We start from the raw sequence: 22490 nt of genomic DNA, 5'->3' as shown, positions 1-22490 counted from the left end.
AAAAAAAAAAAAAAAAAAAAAAAAGTAGGTCAAATTTATTTCATTTTTTCTAGGTATTATCTTAAAAACTATTATATTATCTTAAAAACTATTATGTTACAGTTATATTCACTCCAAATTACTATGTAATCATTTCTATCGATAACAAGCACGAAGTTGCCAAAATGATTAGAGTTGTCCAAATACATACCCTTCAAAGTCGGGTTACTCGTCTAGTTTCTTTATTAAATTCATTTTTTCTATTATTAAACAATTAGATTTGTTCAAATAAATGAGATTTTTCACTTCTTATCCTTCAAAATTTAAAATAAGTTTCATTTAACACCTTTTACTTATTGAACTTGTTCAATTTATTGTCTTTTTAAAAATAATAATAATAAATAAGAGCATATAAATTTATAAAAAATAAAAAAATAAAGGTTACGTCCCACATAATAACTTTGTCAATCAAATACATATATTTGTATATAAAATTCATATTACAACTTCAAATTTTCTAAAACATCTTAAGTACTATGATTAGTGGTCAATAACTACTTATATGCGTCTAGTCGATCTTTATATAGAGTTACCTATCTCATTCAATGTGGCGAAATAGTATTCATTAGGTAACCTCTATCCAATATAGCTTTAAAGTACTGATTGTTATTTTGATATCCAATTGCTATGGCAACACATTTATACCACAACAATGGAAAAGATCGAAGTGGTAGCTATGTCTTACTACCTGTGACGGTTACATTATATCTTGAAGCAATGAGAATACATATTTCCGATATTATCATCCAATAGGTGCATGACTGCTGAAAAATTTAAAGCGTTGGAATTATGAGACTAATTTTGGGTTCAAACATGCCAACATTATACGGCTTATATTTCTTCATCTCTTTAATTAAGTCTTTTCGGATATTAGGCCATGCATCTTCCTCTAAACCGAGACATAAAGATATTACTTGAAAACCACAATTTCCATCATCACTTGCGCGACCTTTACATAGGTGAACAATCCCAGAGCACAGACACATAAGCTAAATCCTGAACCCTCCAGTTGAGGCCTTTGACATAAAAATTTCTTGATCCACATCTTTCTTACTATAGACCGTGCACGGATACGCTCGCGATTCCAAACGCGAGTTCCCATTACAAGCCCACTCGAAAATGGCCACTCATATTCTTCTTGAAGACCCTTCCCTACAACTGATAAACATCCAATTATGAATTTTCCCCTAGTCCCTGGCTGGAGACACTAACAGAAACATGCAGAAATGATCCTCAAAACATACCGACTGTAAACTTGACCCATAACAAACCATATGATCTACCAAAACCATAATAACCCTTGACTCTCTGCTATGCCATTACCAACCATTGCTTCGCCAAGCAAAGATGATCAAACCAAGAATTTATACGTTACATCCAACCCCCTTATAGACTCAGGTGTACCCTCACCTAGACAACCACTAGAGACAATCATGAAGAACTTTACGACTTGCGACCTCATAACCAATTCCGACTTGAAAATCAAAACCTTAGCAACAGCTTGCGAGCAACCGAAATCATAATCAATACATCCTACATAGACTCTCTAATACCTAACTGACACTCCCTGCAACCCGTATTGCTTCCTTTATCCAAACCATCTGATTGGTGAGTCCCCCGACTTCGATCAATGCGCCAACATCGAAGGTACTACCAATAGAAGAAATAAACAATCATGATCACTAGGCCCACAGCCTATGACTGGAATACCCCTAAAAGGTCCTCAACGTAGGTCTGGATTGCCTCCAAGCCCACAACATGAGTCTGGAATGTCCTCCCCGTCCCTCATCCCATGTATGGAATGCTGTCAGTATCACACCAACCTTGTCGACATCACATCATCCACCCAATACTCCGTACCTAAAGATACCCACCTCATCTCATTGCCTTAAAGGGACCTAATTAACTCCCTGATAATGCCAACTAAGCATAACAATGTTGCTACCAAAGCAACACCTTATGAAAACTTGGTCGCACATGACCCTAGAATAGGATAACAGTTTCATTCTTGGTCTAATTCGAAGTCTATAACCCAAAAGTGCCATGCATATCCTTAGGGAACCCATAATCTAAACAATATGATATATGAAACGTATGTATTGGTTCACCATCTGACTTTTCTCCATTGGAATTACTTTATAGGTCGAATATATCCAAACGAACAACTAATTTATCCCCGTAACCAGCTAGATTGACATCCTTAAAAAATGGAACTTCTTCTTGGTTTTCAATTTCATGAACTTTACCGACCTCATTAAGCTGAACTTGGTGTTGGTGTTCAGTATTATCTCATGCACCTACATCATTAACATATGTAACAACATACGTATAATTTTGAGGATCCACATAGTGAATGAGTGATTACACCACATTTTCATTTTCAGCAGCAACACTATGAAATCAAGGTACATTAGAAGTTGCTTTCTTTTCCGCTGGATATGTTTTCAACTGATTAACACTATCATCTCCTTCTTTAGCACCATCACCTTCAACAATCACAAAAATTACATTCATAGGTTTTCTTCGAAAACTCTTTAATTACATTGATCAAGTTTCTAACATAACCATCATCTACTATGACTATAATATACTGCATTTTGGGATGACAGAAAGCAACACTAATAATTGATTTATCTAACAAACTAGTCTTACTTTCACCAAATATCGAAATTCACAAAAGTAATAATTTCCAAAAATCGCACACGGAACTAAACATTCTAGAACTTCCCCTCGTTGCCAAGCGTATCTTAGTTGATAATCATTTATCTCTCACTTTCCGTCAATTACAACCACATCAAAATATTTAGTAGAAATTATAATATTTTTATTGAAAATATAGCATGAAAAAATAAACACTAATATTTTAGATTTTTTTATCTGCATTCTATACAAAGTAGTAAAAATATAAAATCATAGCCAAAGATGTCAAACATCTTATTCAGAATGAACAAAAATCGTATTCAAACTTACAAACTTTTATTGTAAACATAATAAATTAAAATCCGCATGTCAAAAAAGTGGAAATCGCGGAGGACTTAACAGGAAACCGTAGATGGCCATGTACCATATGCAATTTCGTGTTTCAAAATGGGCAACATGAATGTTTTTTATAGATAATACAAAATCTCATGTCAAGTAGTATTCAAAGACGACATGGAAATAATCTACAAGACTATCTTTATTATTTTTTTTTTAATAAGATGCTTAATAAAGTAATGTATATTAAGTATCGCAAAATTCTCCCATATATCACAAAGACAATATATACATCAAGGGTCTCTTATTTCATGGAATGCAAAACTCCTAAAAAAAAGGTTAAATGAAGCTAGTTATGCATCAATATAAAACTAATTTCTTTCACTCTTTTTCACTAAATAAGATCTAAATCTAATATGCATAGTAGGGCATCCCATAGCTGCTGTAGTAATATTGGTATGGATTAACTGTAAAATGTAGTGGCGCCACTGTGGGATTTGTTTCCTTTGCGGCGGCTGGTTTCTTCTCCTCCACCGGACCAACACTCAGTAGCTCTGTGTATCCAACACCTTTCCTTAGCAAGGTCGCCAGTTCAACTGAGTCGACATGTTCCCCAGTCACAGCGATTTGGGTTTTATCTGATCCAACGAAAGATGCTGATTCGACACCTGTTCATCAATTTTCAGATCATGATTTAGTCGAGTAATTCAATCAATTCCAATTGAGGTTAACAGTGATCAGGTATAAAACCCACAATTCAAATTGAGGTTAACATTTACGTTATGAAATTGTAATTAAGCGATTTTTCTGGAAAACGAGAATTAAGTGAAAATTGGGAAGAGGAAAATCTCGAAACATGATCTTACCGGAGAGACTAACTGCGATTTTCAGAGCCTTACGGATTTTCTTTTCGTTGTTCATTGTCACCTTCAGCACAATCTTTTGCTGCAAAACCATTCGATTACACAAATTGAGTTTAACTTATTCGAAAAAAACAAAACAGAATTGAAGTGGATTAGTAAACAAATGTGTACCTTTGCCATTTCTGTGAAGTAGATGCTGATTTGAGTGTGCCGAGTGTATCTGTATTGGATTTAGTGAATTGGAAAATAAGAGGATTTAAAGAAGACGTGTGAAGATTCAAAGTACTGAGAGGGTATTTATAGAATATTGTCCAGGAGTTCACTGAGGACGAAGACGACAAGGTCGTCAACGCCGTGGGAAAGGAAGCTTCGCACTATTTTATTTTACAAATAATTTAATAACTTTTTTGGATCTCTGTCAGCAACTTCTGGGACTGTAAAGGCAATAAAGGCACGTTATTTTCTAGATCATATGCATACGTACTTCTACTTTTTCAAACTTTTGTTTACATGCCTTTCATTTACATAAAAGTTTCAAATTACCCGTTTTTGTTTTTCTAAACTACAATTATTTACATATAATAAAGAGATAATGACTTAAAAGTTAAAAGGGGTAATATATTTTTCAATTTCTACACATTTTGTAACTGAGTTTTTTTTTCCTTCCACGTTTACTCCTTCAACTTGTTAAACTGTATACATCCAATCCTTATGATCGGTTATTTCAGGTTAGCCGGAAAAATAACTTATTAGTGTAATATATCTCTCATTTTGTAGACATTTAGTTTTTAATATTTTTGTACACATTTAGTTATTATTTTTTTTTTGTTTCAAAATAAGTCATTTTTTATTTTTGTACCAATTCAGTATTTATGAATGATTTATTTAAGGTTTTTCTCATGACATCTAACATGGGACTATCATTGATGATAGGGACGGTTCTCTTTGGGTGCCCGCAGTGGCACCGACAACCATGCTTTTCTTTACGCAGTGTAAATTTTTCGATATTTTTCAAATGTTTTTTCTTTTTTCTACTTACCGGCAACACCTACTACAGACAACACCTACTACCAAATCCTACGTCCATCCCTGATTGATGAGGTGTTTGGGGCTGTTGATGTTTATGTTCATCGCGACCTGGACTGTTTGGTTGCATTGAACTTGTAGTTTTGCTTAGGTTTTGTATTCCGAACATTGTAACTTGTTCATACGATATCTAATTTTAACGATCTTTATGTCTATGTGTCCCTTGTTTATGAGTGTGGGTGCAATTTCGGCTTGATTTCATTTTTTGATGTATTGTATATTCTTTGTCAACACGTGTTTGCAATTCGACAGGGGGTTAGGGCTATTACTTCCCGAGCCTTCCGCTACCGTTCACTTACTTTACCTTACTTTACCTCCGCTTCTGGTTAGTCTTCTATCTCTTTCTTTCTAGATTGTTCCCACCGCCATAGCTTCTCAATATCTGATCGGTGGCTTCCAACAGCGTCTCGATCTTCATTCTTCTTGATGCCTCCACTGGACCGGAATCAACCATTGGTACACTATGTGAGTTCAACAATCCATTTCAGCCATATATAAAGCAAATGCCCACATCACACTTTCGGTTATCTGCCCTCACACGCATACGTCGTTTTTCTTCACTCATCATTGTTTGCTTCCACCGCCTCACCAGCTTTTCAGTCAACATCAACATTGTCATAGTCAACCAATGAGGTTTTGCCCCCGCTCTATTTCTCTATATCTTTGTATAGATGATTGATTTCTCTCAAATTTATTTTCATCCGAGTTTTTATATATCTTCTATTCTCAAGAGGTGATTCATGTTCGTTGTATCATGAATCTGACTTCGAAAATTGCAAGTTCGTTTTGTTAAACTTTTCTTTAAATCATATGTTAAATGATTTTGTTTTTGATCGTTGATAGGAGAACTTGGTTTGTGCTATGGTTCGATTTAGGTGATTAGGGTTGGGGTTGATGCCTACTCGATTGGAGCCATTATTGTTATGAAAGCTTATTATAGACAGTGTTTGAGTTTCCTCTGTGGTTTGATTAATGCATTAATGAAATTTTACGACTAAATCATTGTCTCTGTTGATTGTTATCATTAGGTCCACCAAGAAACTTTGCAGAAATTGCAGTCGATACTCCAGAAGTAGTGAAGAAGATACAATTTAGGTTTTGTGAAAAAGAAGTAAGTAATCATCCTTCATTTTACTTTTATACATAAACCAATCTTATACAACTCATTCTAATTCTCCTTTCTTTTAATTCTTAGTTTAACAGGATTCTTGGGAAAGGTGATGCAAGGATAATCAACATTCAAAGTGTCTCAAGAGCCACAATTGGGATTCTATCTTATACTGCATCCAAGATTCATCACCACTTATATCTAAAACTATTGGGTACTGCTGACGAAATCAAAATTGTTGAACTCCTCATTATAGATGTAATCGCAGAGGTAAACAACAATTCAAGATTTTCAAGTTTCAAGTTTCAACATCTGAAATCTTTATAAATTTTTTACTAGTATTATTTAAAACCAACATTTTTGAGGGTATGAATGGGCAGGAATTTTGAGAAGGTATTTGGTTGATCTAGTGGAGATGCGGTGGCCGACAAACATTTAGGTCAGTAGCATTTTATTTTAGTATTTACAATTAATTAGTTACTATTATATATAATTAATGATTAATCAATGAATGTATGCATATTCTACTTTATGGTTCGGTGGAAAAAGTTACATGCTATATTTGTATGCCAAATATTCCCTTTGAGAGCTTGAAAAGTTTATACATAGAAACTGAAGATATGTGGACGTCATTTGGAGAATAGTATTTAATAACGATAAAGGGGACATATATGAATACTAGGTTACAACCCGTGGAAACCACGGGTAAAAAAGAAAAATTATATTGATGATTCAAAATTTTAATGAAAAATCAAAGATTTATAAATTTTATTAAATTAATAAGATATAAGTTTTGTTTAAACTTTTATAATTTGGTAATGAAAATTAATATGCATTGTTATGAATATCGCATCTACGTCTTGTATAAAATGAAAAAACACAGTACCACACCATTTTCACTTGGTGCATCAACGTGCCTAAACAATTAACAGCAAAGAAAGATGTATAAGCATTATACATTTAATAATAATTTAAATAACAAAAGAAAAACATATGTTCATTTCAAGTATTTGATTAGATAATTTAATTAATGTACGACCAAACTTAACTCTAAATACCTAGATTAATTGTTTTTGTAATTCTATAAAAGATTTAATCATCTCGATAATAATTATTTACAGACTTTGTATAACATGTCCAAATTTTATATTTCAACACAATTAGAACATTTAATTCATATAATGTATAACTCATATCGTAATTAATAATAGATTGCAAACAATTGTTTTTTATAAACTTAAATATTCTAGAAACTTTCCATAATGTATTTCATTCAACTATATATAGTTTTACACAACCAAATTTAAAAATATCTTATGAGCACCAGTAGCATAAGAACAAAGAAGAGACTGAGAAAGGGAGTTGCACAAACTACCTTTCCAGAATGCATCATGGAGACCATCACTAAATAGTTTTTTTTAGCAGTTAATTTATCATCACCCCTAAGTATTCACACCAAGTGAAGTCTTCCATGATAACAAAAGTTGTATGAACAACAGATTATTGAATTTACAGAAAAAAAAAGTTGAATCAATTTGGTGTGCCCAATGTTTATACAAAAGATGTTAAGATCATACATGTTGATGTTTGGATTAATTAATATTCATCCTCCAAAAGCGCATAATAATCCACAAATTTTTTGAAGATGTAAATTATTTCAAAATTGTAAATTATTGAAGTTTATTCAAAATGTTTTTAAGATGTAAAGGCCTAGTGCCATGCAACCATCTTGATATGTCTTAACAATGGAATCCACGTAAGGGGGACAGAATCGTCCGCGTCCATCCCGCTACTCGCCAAACCCTTTGTGGAGGGAGCCAAACCCGCCTAAACCGCAGCCCTCCCAACCCATCTTCTCTATTTTTCTTCTGCGATTCAACCCTCCAGCGGTTTTAAGAAACCGCTCAACACCCTATTTTCTCTCTTGCTCTCCTCCCGCCCACCCCTATCTTCCTGTCTGGTCATACCCGTTCACTCCAACCCGCTACGATTCCCTCCTCCCTAATAGTTATTGACATCAAGAATAAAAAGTATACAAATCATCCCTGTAACAACCCTTGGAAGCATTTGATGTTAAGTTGAAAAAAATAAAGATGACATTATTGAAATTGTTGAAAACTTGATAAATGATAAATCATAGTAACAGCCACACACATACATGGGGTTATATCATTACATCCTCATATTCAGTGCCATCACATTTCATTAATGACCACCTGTCATCATTAAATCCATCAATAGCATCATTAAAACTCATGTAGCATAAAAAAGAATAAAATCAATTATTTCAAAATTACCTGCTTAATCTTCTATAGTATGCAAAACGCAAAACTGCAGGTTGCCTCTTAGCCCATAAATAACTTCACAACACGACTCTTGTAGCATTTGGTCAATGAGTGGCGTCTTCTAGTAGTTTCTTTGTATAAACAACTTCCCGACTTGAATATTAATGGAAACAACCTTTGCATTTTCTGCACATAGAGAAACAAAATATAGTTAGTAATTGGAGGCATGACATAAAACAAATGATTAAATATGATAAGATCTACCTAATTTTCAATATTTCACTCATTACGATCTTGCACTTCATAATATTCAACCAAACATTAAAGTTTCAAACTTGTTCTCGTATCAAGACATTAGGTTTTGATAAATACACTAAATTATAGCATTGTGGTTTCAATCTTTTATCAAGACATTGCAAGAATACATGAGCTTACTTTTGCTTTTGTGAGGAAAACCCTCCAACAAAATCACCTCCAACCAACTAAAGCTTCATTCTGAACCACTCAAATGTTATGTTTGGAAAAACCATTCAAAAACCAATGTCTAATACTCCAATTGTTTCTCATTTTCCTACAAAGTCAAAGTTTGAGACTTTTATTTACAAAACTGGAAACACAAGTTTGTACAAATCAAAATTTCATATGGATTATAAGTGTCAAAAACCAAGCATTTTGTGAGATTCGTGTTCTCTCCAATCCATCATGTGTATCACCTGTAGCTTTAAAGCAGATGTTTTAAAATTGATCAGATCTAGCATTGAAAACACCACCAAGAAGGGAGAAATTCATATTTTAAACTTGTAACAAAGAAAATAAAACAAAATACTTAAAACTTGTGACAAAGAAAACTAAAAGAATATTATTGCCTGAATCTAGAAAGACACATAGAAGATGCAAAACCCATGTCTTAAGAGAAAACACATAACCCACATGCATAGTCATTTCAACCTGAATCAATAAAGGGAAACCAAACACTAAAACAATCAATACTTTTTGGGTATAATGAAAAGGGTGAATATTTAAAAAAAAACAACTTTAACCTTACATACATGTCCTGATGATCAATTGCTGAATGAGGTGTGATTGTGTTGATTGTTCGGTGGTGAAGATGTGAGACTGAAGTTGCGATGATGGTTGATGTTCAAGGGTAATAGATGTAGGCATGTTTTTCAGAAGGAGAAATCGAATAAATATCAATATCATACCTGGTAAATCAAAGAAAGGAGAGCTTAATCGTAGCAGTGGAATTCGTCAGTTCAAAGGAAGAAAGGCGGCTTCCAAGGCTAGGGTTTTGGCGAGATATTGGGAAGATGAAGAATTACGATTTTGGATTTCAATTTTGAATATTGTATACGAATTAAGAAGCGGCACACGATATATGCGAGATTAGGGGATAACGTGATTACAGAAGGTGAAATCAAATAGGAGCAAAAGTGGTATTTAACATTGGATGAAATTAGTGATTTTTAAAGGACACGTAGCATATTAGTTTTGTTTATTAGATAGGGAGATATGCCATTCATTGCGCACAGTGGTTGCATTATGTATTTATGGATCAATTACAAAATAGTCTATTTTTGCATCTTATTTTATTCTATTTTTATTAAAAAATTGATTATTAATTTTTATAATATAGGAGGGAAAAGAGTGTTTATCGGTAACTACCACTAGATAATCTAATTAACTTACATTGTAAAATTTTAAAATTTTTGTGTTGCTAATGTAGGGGCATACATGGGAGGGTTAATTTATAGATGAAAAACATATGCTTTTTCGGTATTGAAGTATGGAAAAGACATATTCATTATTAAAAAAATCTTATGTGGTTGTTTTGGTTGGATGCATATTATAGTAAGATGTTGGAATTGAGTCAATATCTTTTTGTTTTATTTCAGGTCGTATAAGTAGAGAACTTATGATCTTGAAAGCCATAGAAGAAGGTTCAAAAACTTTGTTTAATATCGTTGCATATACATATTCTGACGTTGAGTGTAATCATTTGGTGATCATTGCATCTAATGTGAGGCTCCATGTTGAGCATGTTGACCATCGAAAGAAAGTGCCTAAGGTAAACATTCATACTTCAAGGAGAATAAACCTAGTCAAAAAGTATCCAAAAAAAAAAAAAAAAAAAAATTGAAAGCACGATTTCCAAGCGGTTTTGCCGGAAAATACATTACTTAAATAACCAAAATATTTTTTATGCTATTTACTTACTAGAAATAAGCAAAATATCAAAATGATATCTTTTTTTTTTTGTTGGTACGCTATGGTTCACCTGACCTTTTTTTTTCCTGTTTTCCCTACTTGATATGAGCAAAATGGTCATTTTTACCAAATTGACCAAAATGGTCATGACGGGAATTAACCTAAATAGTAAAAAATGCTTTCTTTTTACCTATTATGTCATGTTTTAAGTGACCAAAAATAATTATTTTACCTACAAGAAATATGATCAAAATGTACATCGCTTATGTTTTCGGTATTTTACATGCTTAAATTTTGTTTATCTTCAGTTTATTATTCTGGGAAAAAATTTTGATTTTCTTTTTTTTGATCTTTGAAGTTTTTCACGTATGTGCTGTTGAGAAGGTTGATATTGATATGGTTCCTTCATCTGTTAGATTTCATATGGGTCAATTGACGTATGCAATTATAGTCTAAGATCTTAAGTGAAAAGAATTTTGCTTATCTCTATCATGTTTTAAATTATTTTCGAGCTTTAGTTGATGCCTTCAGTTTTGCTTTAAATCAATTCAACATTTCAAGGCTATAATTTGTAATTATTGTCTTAATTTTGGCATGGTGGAATTGACTTAAAGAATTTCACTGTGGAGAATATCATATGGTGGTAATTGTGGTGTGAGAAATCAGAAAGAGATGCACACTAAATTTTACTGATTCTTATTACTATTCTCGTTAATTTACAGCAACAACCTTGAGTATAATGACAGACAACAAGAAAGTTAATTGGATGCGAGGACCGTCCAAAAGGTTGGGAAGGTATCGATGTTGCTTCTAGACTCGCAAATGTCTTGCTGCAGATCAGGTCTCAATTCTAAGGGTAATTGATAGCAACGAAGTGACCCACTTACATATAGTTTCTCTTGGTAGTTTAATTATTGATTTACTTGAAAGTTTATAATCAACCCCCTGTTCAATATATTTTCTTGCCACGACCACACTATTTTATGATTTGGTGTGATTAGGTTTTTTTTCTATGTATTATCTTAAAAACTATTATTTTACAGTTATATTCACTCCAAATTACTATGTAATCCTTTCTATCGATAACAAGCACGAAGCTGCCAAAATGAGCGGAGTTGTCCAAATCCATACCCTTCAAAGTTGGGTTCCTCATCTAGTTTCTTTATTAAATTCATTTTTTTTGTATTATTAAACAATTAGATTTGGTCAAATAAATGAGATTTTTCACTTATTATCCTTCAAAATTTGAAATAAGTTTCATTTAACACCTTTTACTTATTGAACTTGTTCAATTTATAGTCTTTTTAAAAATAATAATAATAATAAGAGCATATAAATTTCTAAAAAAAAAATAAATGATACGTTCCACACAATAAATTTGTCAATCAAATACATATGTTTTTATATAAAATTCATATTACAACTTCACTTTGTCTAAAACATCTTAAGTACTATGATTAGTGGTCAAAAACTACTTATATGCGTCTAGTCGATATTTATATAGAGTTACCTATCTCATTCAATGTGTAACACCCCAAATTCTCGTATGTATTTAAATATTTATTTTTTCAAGTTCTCAAGAGGAACTCGACGAGTCAGTAGCCAGAATCGTTGGGATTTTGAGCACGTTTAAGTTGGCTACTCGGCGAGTCCGCCAGTCTGGATGAAACCCTAATTTCAAGGGTTTGCACCCTATTTAAACAACTTTTTGGGACCCCAAGCCAGCCTCCATCACCCCCCAAAGCATCCTTCTCGAAACCCTAGAACTCTCTTAGGTTTTTGTGTGTTTTGGTGTGATTCTTTGAAGATCTTGTGAGAAGAAGGAAGGTAGATCAAGGGGAGAAGAAGGAGATCCAAGATCTTGGTGGCATTTAAGAGTATAGTGAGGTATAACTCGACCCTTTTTCTGTTTCTATGCTTTAATCCCCTTTGGAAAGCCATTAAAGCTATTCTTGAACCATTTCTTGGCTTGGTAGAGGACTCATTGAGATGAATAGCCTTCGGATATATCTAGGTTTGAGTTCCAGAAGCTTAGATCTAGTACCTTTCTGGAGCCATTTTACATGAAAGCTCTAGATCTACTCTTATAGTGTGCTTTGAGCCTTAAAACCTCCATTTGATGTTATCCACACGTAAAGTTGGAAACTTTACGTGTTAATTAAGCCCCTAGAACCCAGATCTATGAATGGAATGAACTGGTTTCAAGCAGAATCGAGTGTATAGTGATTGCATGTATACGACTCGGCGAGTCGTTCTTCAGACTCAGCGAGTCGAGTCGTGAGTCCCCCGTTTTCCCCTTTTCGAGTTATGCCGAGTGGAACCAGTAAGGGAGAGATGGACTCAGTGAGCTAGAGGTTAGACTCATTCGTGGAAGAACACGGCGAGTCAATGCCCTGACTCAGCGCTTCCAAGGCAATCTTCATGCCTCAAGAACAGACTCGACTTAATGTTCATATAACTTGGCGAGTCACAGTCAGAGTGTTCATATGTTGAAGGAGAGCTCGATGAGTTGTTCATACAATTCGGCGAGTCGGATGCAGATTGTCTGAGTGTTAGTTCGAAGAGGAACTCGTCGAATTTATGTTGAACTCAACGAGTAGTATCGGGGTGAGGTAAGAAAGTGAGAATAAGGACTCGACGAGTTGGTGACCCAACTTGACGAGTCAGGCCAACTAAATGTGGACTTTGACTGATAGGTTGACTTTGACCAAGTGTAAGATAGTCTTTTTACCCTCAGAATTATTATCAGTACTTGATTGAGGGTACTTATGGAAATTGTAGTCGGGGTGAAGCCGGAGCCGCAGCAGACAGATTCCGGAGCAGTTCTTTCAGCAGCTAGGCTACAAGGTGAGTTTCCTTCTAGTAGGAACGGGTCTAAGGCCACAATGCTGACCCGTTTAATTAGTAGTAGCTTTCGGACCTCGGTCCGATGCAGTAGTTAGAATGTTGGATGCCTTCGTAGCTCAGGCAGTTTTCATGTGTTATGTGTTCCGGGCTACGACCCGATGCAGTATGCAGTTTATGTGTTCATGCTAGTTGATATGTTTATGCTATGCTATGTTATGCTCAGTTAGTTTCCAGACTTCGGTCCGATGCAGTGAGTTCCAGACTTTGGTCTGATGCAGGGGACAAGGTCCCAGTCAGTTCCAGACTTCAGTCTGATGCAGTTAATTAGTTCCGGACTTCGGTCTGATGCATGGGATAAGGTCCCACTCAGTTCCGGACTTCGGCCTGATGCAGTTTTCGGACTTCGGTCTGATGTAGTGGGCAAGGCCTAATATGTGTTTATATGTTATTGTATGGTATGTGGTGGTTTGGGGGATTTGTGCTTACAGTTTCAGTTTTGGTTTCAGGTACTTCCGCAAGTAAAGGGAAGAGCTCGGGATGACGGCATCGCACACACCACAACTTCAGCTTTATTCCTGGGAGTTTTTTTCCGATACTTAGATATGATTTGATACATTTTTGATACAACACTTTTATTATGGCTTTTGAGATATCCGACGTATGACTTTTATTATATGACATTCAGTGTTATGACCTTTATTATTATTTAAAAACAAAAAAAATTTGGATCGTATTTTTAGGATGTTTCACAATGTGGTGGAATAGTATTCATCAGGTAACCTTCATCCAATATAGCTTTGATGTAATGACTGTTATTTTGATATCCAATTGTTATGGCAACACATTTATACTAAAATGATGGAAAAGATCGAAGTGGTAGCTATGTATGACTACCTATGACGGTTAAATCATGTAGTATTACATTATATCTTGAAGCAATGAGAATACATATTTCTGATATTATCATCCAATAGGTGCATGACTGCTGAAAAATCTAAAGCGTTGCAATTATGAGACTAATTTTGGGTTCAAACATGCCAACATTATACGGCTTATATTTCATCAACTCTTTAATTAACTCTTTTCGAATATTAGGCCATGCATCTTCGTCTAAACCGAGACATAAAGATATTAATTGAAAACCACAATTTCCATCATCACTTGCGCGACCTTTACACAGGTGAACAATCCTAGAGCACAGACACATAAGTTAAATCCTTAACCCTCCAGTTGAGGCCTTAGACATAAAAATTTATTGATCCACATCTTTCTTAGTACAGACCTTGCACGGATACAAGCGTGATTCCCAACGCGAGTTCCCATTACAAGCCCACTCGAAAATGGCCACTCATATTCTTCTTGAAGACCCTTCCCTACAACTGATGAACATCCAATTATGAATTTGCCCTTAGTCCCTGGCTGGAGACAATAACAGAAATATGCAAAAATGATCCTCAAAACATACCGACTGTGTACCTGACCCAAAACCAAACCATATGATGTACCAAAACCTTAATAACCCTTCACTCTCTGCTATGCCATTACCAACCATTGCTTCACCGAGCAAAGATGATCAAACCAAGAATTTATGCGTTACATCCAACCCCCTTAAGAAAATCATGAAGAACTTTATAAATTGCGACCTCATAACCAATTCCAACTTGAAAATCAAAACCTTAGCAACAACTTGCGAGCAACCGGAATCATAATCAATACATCCTACATAGACTTTCTGATACCTAACTGATACTCCCTACAACCGTATTTCTTCCTTTATCCAAACCATCTGACTGGTGGGTCTCTCGATTCCGATCAACACACCAATGTCGAATGTACTACCAATAGAAGAAATAAACAATCATGATCACTAGGCCCACAGCCTACGATCGGAATACCCCTACAAGGTCCTCAGCATAGGTCTGGATTGCCTCCGAGCCCACAACATGAGTATGGAATGCCCTCCCCGGCCCTCATCCCATGTCAGGAATGTTTTCAGTATCACACCAACCTTGTCAACATCACATCATCCGCCTAATACTCCGTGCCTAATGATACCCACCTCATCCCATTGCCTTTAAGGGACCTAAGCAACTCCCTCACAATGCCAATTGAGCATAACAATGCTGCTACCCAAGCAACACCATATGAAAACATGGTCGCACACGACCTTAGAATAGGATAACGGTTTCCTTCTTGGTCTAATTCGAAGTCTATAACCCAAAAGAACCATGCATATCCTTAGGGAACCCATAATCCAAACAATATGATATATGAAACCTATGTATTGGTTCACCATCTGACTTTTCTCCATTGGAATTACTTTATAGGCCGAATATATCTAAACGAACAACTATTGTATCCCTGTAACCAGCTAGATTGACATCTCTAAAAAATGGAACTTCTTGGTTTTGAATTTCATTAACTTTACCGACCTCATTAAGTTGAACTTGGTGTTGGTGTTCAGTATTATCTCATGCACCTACATCATTAACATATGTAACAACATACGTATAATTTTGAGGATCCACATAGTGAATAGTTGATTACACCACATTTTCATTTTCAGCAGCAACACTATGAATTCGAGGTACATTAGAAGTTGCTTCTTTTCCGCTGGATATGTTTTCAACTGAACACTATCATCTCCTTCTTTACCACCATCACCTTCAACAACCACGAAAATTACAGTCATATGTTTTCTTCCAAAACTCTTTAATTACATTGACCAGGTTCCTAACATAACCATCATCAACTATGACTATAATATACTACATTTTGGGATAACGGAAAGCAAGACTAATATTTGATTTATCTAACAAACTAGTCTTACTTTCACCAAATAAATTCACAAAAGTAATATTTTCCAAAAATCGCACACGGAACTAAGCATTCTAGAACTTCCCCTCGTTGCCAAGGGTATCTTAGTTGATAATCATTTATCTCTCACATTCCGTCAATTACAACCACATCAAAATATTTAGTAGAAATTATAATATTTTTAATGACAATTATAGCATGAAAAAATAAACGCTAATACTTTAGATTTTTTATCTGCATTCTATATAAAGTAGTGAAAATATAAAATCATAGCCAAAGATGTCAAAAATCTTATTCAAAATGAACAAAAATCGTAGTCAAACTTACAAACTTTTAGTGTAAACAAAACAAATAAAAATCCGCAATATCAAAAAAGTGGAAATCGCGGAGGACTTAACAGGAAACCGTAGATGGCCATATACCATATGCGATTTCGTGTTTCAAAAATGAGGCAACATGAATGTTTTTTATAGATAATACAAAATCTCATGTCAAACGACAATTCTACATCCGAGCTGACGAAACCACAAGCGTGTTAGCCTCATCTGCGGTTTCACTAACTATTTTTGGATAAAAGCTAATTTTTGGCTATTTTGGCTAAATCGTTAAGAAATTAAGCTATTTTGTAAGTATTTCTAAATTACATACTTTTTGCAACTTTTTACCATCTCACCAATTTGACGCTTAATAACGTTCTGAAGGAGTCGCTCTTATTTCCACGCCCGTGGAGTAGAGCACTAGCTTAGCATCTTTTTGCCAAGCGTTTTCCGACAACAAGGAAATAACATTTGCCTGCCGAGGAGGGAGAAATGACTGGTATGTACATCAGTTTCTCCATGCCAACATCAGCATCATATTTCATGCACACAACAGATGCCACATCACTTTTTCCGGTCCGGCCCAAGTTCATTCGTATGATTCATAATAAAGTAAACGACTAGTTGTACAAAAGTGTATCATTTGTAATGACGAACTAGGTGGGGACCCCCGCGTTGCGGGGGTTGGATGCGATAATTTTTTCCATTGTTTGTTCTTTGTAAATGTCATTTGGTAACTCATTCAATTTGTGAAATATAAGCTACTCATTGACAAAGTTGAAAGCTTTTGCCATGACATAAAGATAGCCATTTGAAGGCCGAATATGCGATGTAGTACCAGTGAAATGAAGCAAATATTGCTCTATTTCAGCATCTCCTGCTTACATTTCTTCCCGGTCACTTTCCTGCAAGGCCAATATTGTAATTCAAAAGTGATTAAAGACATACAGTGGTATTCAAAAGACGAGTTAAAAAGAAGAAAAAAAAATATGCTTTTTCGTTTCCCTAGCATGTAGTTTCTTCTTAGAAGACGATTTAAAATTTTATTCCATTTTCTAAAGCATCTCTTTAATTCTATACTTTGAAATTGTAGGGTCTATACTTCCTTTTAGGACACCCTCTACATTCATATATGCATCTAGGCTGAAGTTTCATCAGCTGTCTATAACCCGTCGTCATTGTCCGAGATAAGTGTAGGACTGCAAAGAAGAGTGCAAAGACGAAAGCTGCAAAAATTTAGTACAAATTTTAGAAATAAATTAATAAAAATAAAAAAACATGGAATTTTAAATTCGGGTATCAAAAGAAAAAAACTAACTTAGGAAAAAGACACATATTGGTTCCATAGTTGCAATGGCCAATATGTCTATCTCCTGCATGAGTAAAATATATAATTAAAGACTTCCACTTACAAAAAGAAAATAATAAGAGAATTAAAAGAAAAACCAATTTCCACGTAAGAGAATTGGCTTCCATTTGCAAAAATAATGTTATCTCCCACAATAGAAAATCCTTCTTCATGGGTGCATTCGACTGTCATAAAACCAAAAAAAAATCACATCTAAGAAATTGTTTTTAAAACTAATATTATCTCTCACAATGCAAAATGCATACCACTGATCATTGAATTAACATTGCAAATATTGTTGGTCTTGTTGAATCACATTCAACACAATTTGACTAACGCATTTTTTTACAAAAAAAAAAAATATTTGTGTTTTGGGATTAGCGGTCACTATAGTAATTAAATTGTAAAGTACACCTCTTTAGAAAGCAAATTACCTAATACCTTATTGATCTTCTTGTAGGATGTTGAGGTAATAAAGAACGCAAAGGGTATTTCTCTTCTAGATACTGTAAATGAGAAAGATAAAACATGAAATATTGTTTAGCAACTTTGAATGTGAATGAAAACATCAATAGGTTTATTACAAATAACATCCAAGACATCTATTCGTTTTCAATAGAAAACAAAAAATAAAATGGTTAATTACAGATGGTAATAGTCCAACTTCAATTGTTTACTTGTAATTTGTGATATGATACTGTATGTATTGTGGTTCCCCTGAGTCAAATTCATGTCAGTGAGAAAAAAACTGCAATTTTTTGTTGTAACAAAAAAAGGTGGGATAGAGTCTTTTTTTTTTTTTTGTAATGTGTAAAAGGCATGAATTCCCTTCTCATTCTATATGAACAAAGTAAATTACCCTTTGCTTCATTTACCTGTGGAATATATGTCTTCTTTTCTGTAATGTGATCCTATGATATATATATATATATATATATATATATATATATATATATATATATATATATATATATGAGGATTTTGGATCTAAAGCTAGTTGAGATATCTCCAATGCTGCTGCTTTAACAATATCCAAGTATCAGAAAATATAATATGAATAATAGAAAATTAATACAAAATATAGATAGTAGCTGAGCTTAGATAGAGATGCATTGAATTAGCTGTAGAAAATAAACCTACTATGAGAGAGGTGACAATGGAGCTACAGATCCTTATGTTCAACAACGAATGCCTAAAGAATGTGGAAGGTATATTCCAGAAATGAGAAATATGATCCTACCTCTTTCATCTCATATAGCACAAATGTACAGGGATCTTCCAAGCTTATTATTTGGTGAAATTTCTTCTGCACCAAGTTATCCTTTCTAACTTTTGGGCCACAACTCTCTATGGTGCTTGTTTTGTTTTCTGTCCTATCATATGATACAATAATGTTTGGAATGAAAAGATATAATTAGAATTGTACAAAACTTTGAAGGAAAAAAGTGTTCATATACCTACAGTATCTATATCTATTTTCCTAGTCTATTGGTATGATGGAAATTGTCCCTGTGGTTCTATTTTGTCGCAACATTCACCCCTCATTAATATAAATTATATAGAAATGGATGGTTCAACATCGTCACAAAGTGTCCACCAAAATGCATATCAAAAAAATAAAAATTTTAAAGTAACCTGCATGAAATACCAAAAGTATAAGCTACAAAAAAACCTCATTTCCTTCTTAATCTTCAACTGACATCATGAGAGTCTACCTGATGCACCCTGTAGCAAGAAGCCATCTCAGTGTACATCTGCTCAACTCCCCCATTAAGGGTTGTGCCCCTGTAATCTTTGTACTTGTTATGGTATCCGGTTGTAGATTGATACCTCAACCAGATACCATAGTTTCTAATAGTCGATGGGTTTTTCTCAAAAATCTATACATGCACAACAAATATTATGTAATGAAGTATATGATTTCAGCACAAAACGAATAAAAAATAGAGTATTAGTATTACCTCATTAAGAGCAAGCATCTGACCATTACTCTTCTTCACCTTCTTTAGTTTCCTGAGGAAGTACCTGATTTCCAACACCATACAATGATTATCGATCCATGTAATAAACAATCAAAATACAAAAGTATGTGTGCGTAACATGTAATTCATTGGATCGAAAGGGAAAAAGGTGACATCAGATTATCGATGTGTACCACAACTTGCTCTTAGCACGGACTTTGTTGGTAGCCGAAAGCTTCATACACTGCATACAACCTGAAACTGATGGAACTGCAAGGAAGACAATATAATACACAATCAAATGTCAGCATTCGACAACTCTACTATACAAAATTGCAATCTAGAAAAGAAATCACCGTAGTTTGTTCAAGCGATAACAGGTAAAAATAAAAATTAAGATTAGGTTTAATTTGGAGAAATCAATTTAAGAGATATACATGAAGAACAATAACTCTATAACTTATTTTCCGAAGCTAGAGCTGCTCCCTCGATCAATCCTTGCATAATTTATGTGTGTGTTGCATTAAAAATGCCAAAATTGATTAACCCTAATAGCAAAACGAAACGAAGATGACGGATTATTCATTCGGTGGTCTTGACCGGGTTCGTTTGATGTTGAAGATGGATGAATCGGTGGGTCGGGCCGGAAGAAGCAGGGTCAGAGAGAAGCGTGGAATACCTCATCACAGGAAACACCGATCTGGCCTCCGACAAAATACTCACGACTAATATTCGCCCTGAATCGGTGGTTCCAATGTAGTGATGGTGATAATCTACACCTATCCGGCCGACCGAGTGGAGCAAAACAAAAACCGAAAACGTCGAAGCCGTTGATGACTTTGACTCGGTGTAGAAGACAGCGGATGAAAAGGAAGACGCTGGAAGGATCGGTTGCCAACAATCTGGAATGAGTCGAAGGTGTGGTGGTTGTGTTTAGAACTGTCCATTAGAAATGGAAAAATCTAGAAAAAAAATGGTGGGAAGCACAGGAAGCGAGGCAGAACCGGTGAGGGGAAACGTGGGAATGACACATCCGAGCTCATATTTATCTTTACACTGTTAATAATTCAGGGAACCAAATAGCTAACATCACAAACTTTAGTGCTAAAAACATGAACCACTAAAAATATGAAAACTTATGGGTTATTTTTGCTAAAAAATTGAAGAAGTTCACTATTCCTAAAAAGTGTCCACCTTTAATATATATATATATATATATATATATATATATATATACTAGTCGTATACCCGCGCAAAACAGCGGGCGGCGAATAGTTTTTATCGACAATTAATTTCTTTTCTGCTGACAATGATTTGTTCCGGTTTAACGATTACTTTGTTTTAGGAAACATTCTACATTAAATGTATTGACAAATATCACTAAGTGTTAGTTTCAATTCAATGATTCGTTTTCTTTCTAATGGTTATTAGTTAATCGTTTTCTTTCCAACGATTATTAGTTCATTTAGGTGAACAATTTCTTTGCAACTATCAGATCAAATCATTAAACCATTAAGTATTAACCAAATTACAAAACACAAAAGGACCAAATTAAATAAAATAAAAAATAAATTACATAGTAAGAACTCATTTCCAAACCAGCGACGTTGAATAGTTTATCTCCAAGAGCAGTTTATATTCCAACGAATAAGCAGCGAACGTACATGGTCAGTTTTGCGGTTTTTGGGTATGTGTTTTTAATCTATTGATCGAATGTAAAAAAGAATTTTTTTTATTCCAAAGAATAAGTAGCGGACGTACCTGCAAAATACAACAGGTGGTGAATGCGAGGTGTTTTTGTAGTTTAGCTCCGAGAAAGATTTTCCTTCTAGTGATTGTTTTATTTTTCACGGACTTCAAATAGTTACTCAGTAAAAAACAGTGAACAATTTCATAGTGCCCTTATGTTGACTATGTTAATAACCTAACAGTTAAATGAAAATTAACATACGTTACAAAAAACTATGTTATTACAACAAAAATATAAAGTTATAAAAACTATGTTATTTTATTCATCTATTTTACCATAAATTAAAAACAAAAATATAAAGTTAATTTAAAAATATTTTTTGAACAACAAAATCAAAGTCATTATTTAAAATCTTAACTGGAATAATAACTTTTGGAAGTTAGAGATAATTTTTTTGAATTCAGATTACAAGACAAAAAGTTGATATAAAAGAAATGTTAGATATAAGTTATCATATTATATTAAACTTTACAAAACGTTTACTACTTTTGCATAAAAAATATTATTTAAAATGTATAAATTAATATAAAAAGAGCACTACAAAATTAATTGTGTACCTTGTTCATTCCCTTTATTGTTTATTTATTTAAAATAATATAAAATCTTTTCATTTTATCTACATGATAAGCACCCGTTTGATGCAACTTGTATTAACCAACGGGTTTCAAAACTACAAAATGAATAGTTGAACTTATTTTTTATGCATACTTCAACATTAATCTTAGTTGAAACATAATTTATAGTAGCAAAAAAAATCTCAACAACTCATAAAGTATGTTGTTATTTTATGGAAAACAAATACCTACATACAAATCATTTCCGACAAAAAACTCATTCAAGTAACTGATTCTCTAGGGAAACTTGTTTAATTTTTGGGTCATTTAA

General features: G+C 34.0%; 2 protein-coding genes and 1 long non-coding RNA gene across 10 annotated transcripts; all 3 read right to left on the bottom strand.

Moving 5' to 3' along the window:
* Positions 1 to 3257: 3257 nt before the first annotated feature.
* Positions 3258 to 4203, bottom strand: LOC145003964 (heavy metal-associated isoprenylated plant protein 46-like). Its single transcript, XM_078962865.1, has 3 exons — positions 4050 to 4203; positions 3882 to 3960; positions 3258 to 3683 (listed from the first exon to the last, which is right to left on the bottom strand). The coding sequence occupies exons 1-3, from the start codon at positions 4056 to 4058 to the stop codon at positions 3427 to 3429; spliced, it is 345 nt and encodes a 114-aa protein (XP_078818991.1). The 5' UTR covers positions 4059 to 4203; the 3' UTR covers positions 3258 to 3426.
* Positions 4204 to 16499: 12296 nt separating this feature from the next.
* LOC145003746 (uncharacterized) lies at positions 16500 to 18845 on the bottom strand. The gene is made up of 6 exons (XR_013662158.1): positions 18770 to 18845; positions 18336 to 18400; positions 17993 to 18079; positions 17865 to 17919; positions 17649 to 17772; positions 16500 to 17451 (listed from the first exon to the last, which is right to left on the bottom strand). It is a non-coding gene; the product is annotated as an uncharacterized LOC145003746 (long non-coding RNA).
* Positions 18846 to 18870: 25 nt separating this feature from the next.
* LOC145003744 (large ribosomal subunit protein eL20-like) lies at positions 18871 to 20860 on the bottom strand. 8 transcript variants are annotated; one of them, XR_013662154.1, is made up of 6 exons: positions 20293 to 20860; positions 20050 to 20125; positions 19856 to 19919; positions 19610 to 19774; positions 19135 to 19267; positions 18872 to 18914 (listed from the first exon to the last, which is right to left on the bottom strand). XR_013662154.1 is itself a non-coding variant. In XM_078962653.1 (5 exons), exons 2-5 carry the CDS (start codon positions 20103 to 20105, stop codon positions 18888 to 18890), a joined length of 309 nt encoding a protein of 102 aa, XP_078818779.1. In that variant the 5' UTR covers positions 20106 to 20125; positions 20293 to 20860; the 3' UTR covers positions 18871 to 18887. The 8 variants fall into 8 exon arrangements, 3 of the variants coding, with proteins under 3 accessions (XP_078818779.1, XP_078818778.1, XP_078818777.1); XR_013662156.1 differs by having other exon boundaries at positions 18875 to 18911; positions 19135 to 19529; XR_013662153.1 differs by having other exon boundaries at positions 18875 to 18911.
* Positions 20861 to 22490: the final 1630 nt, after the last annotated feature.

This window comes from Lactuca saligna, chromosome 7 (genome assembly GCF_052625555.1).
Source record: "Lactuca saligna cultivar CGN05327 chromosome 7, ASM5262555v1, whole genome shotgun sequence".
NCBI classification, from domain to species: domain Eukaryota; kingdom Viridiplantae; phylum Streptophyta; class Magnoliopsida; order Asterales; family Asteraceae; genus Lactuca; species Lactuca saligna.
The sequence above is the reverse complement of the archived record's forward strand: the minus strand, read 5'-3'. Positions and strand labels throughout refer to the sequence as shown.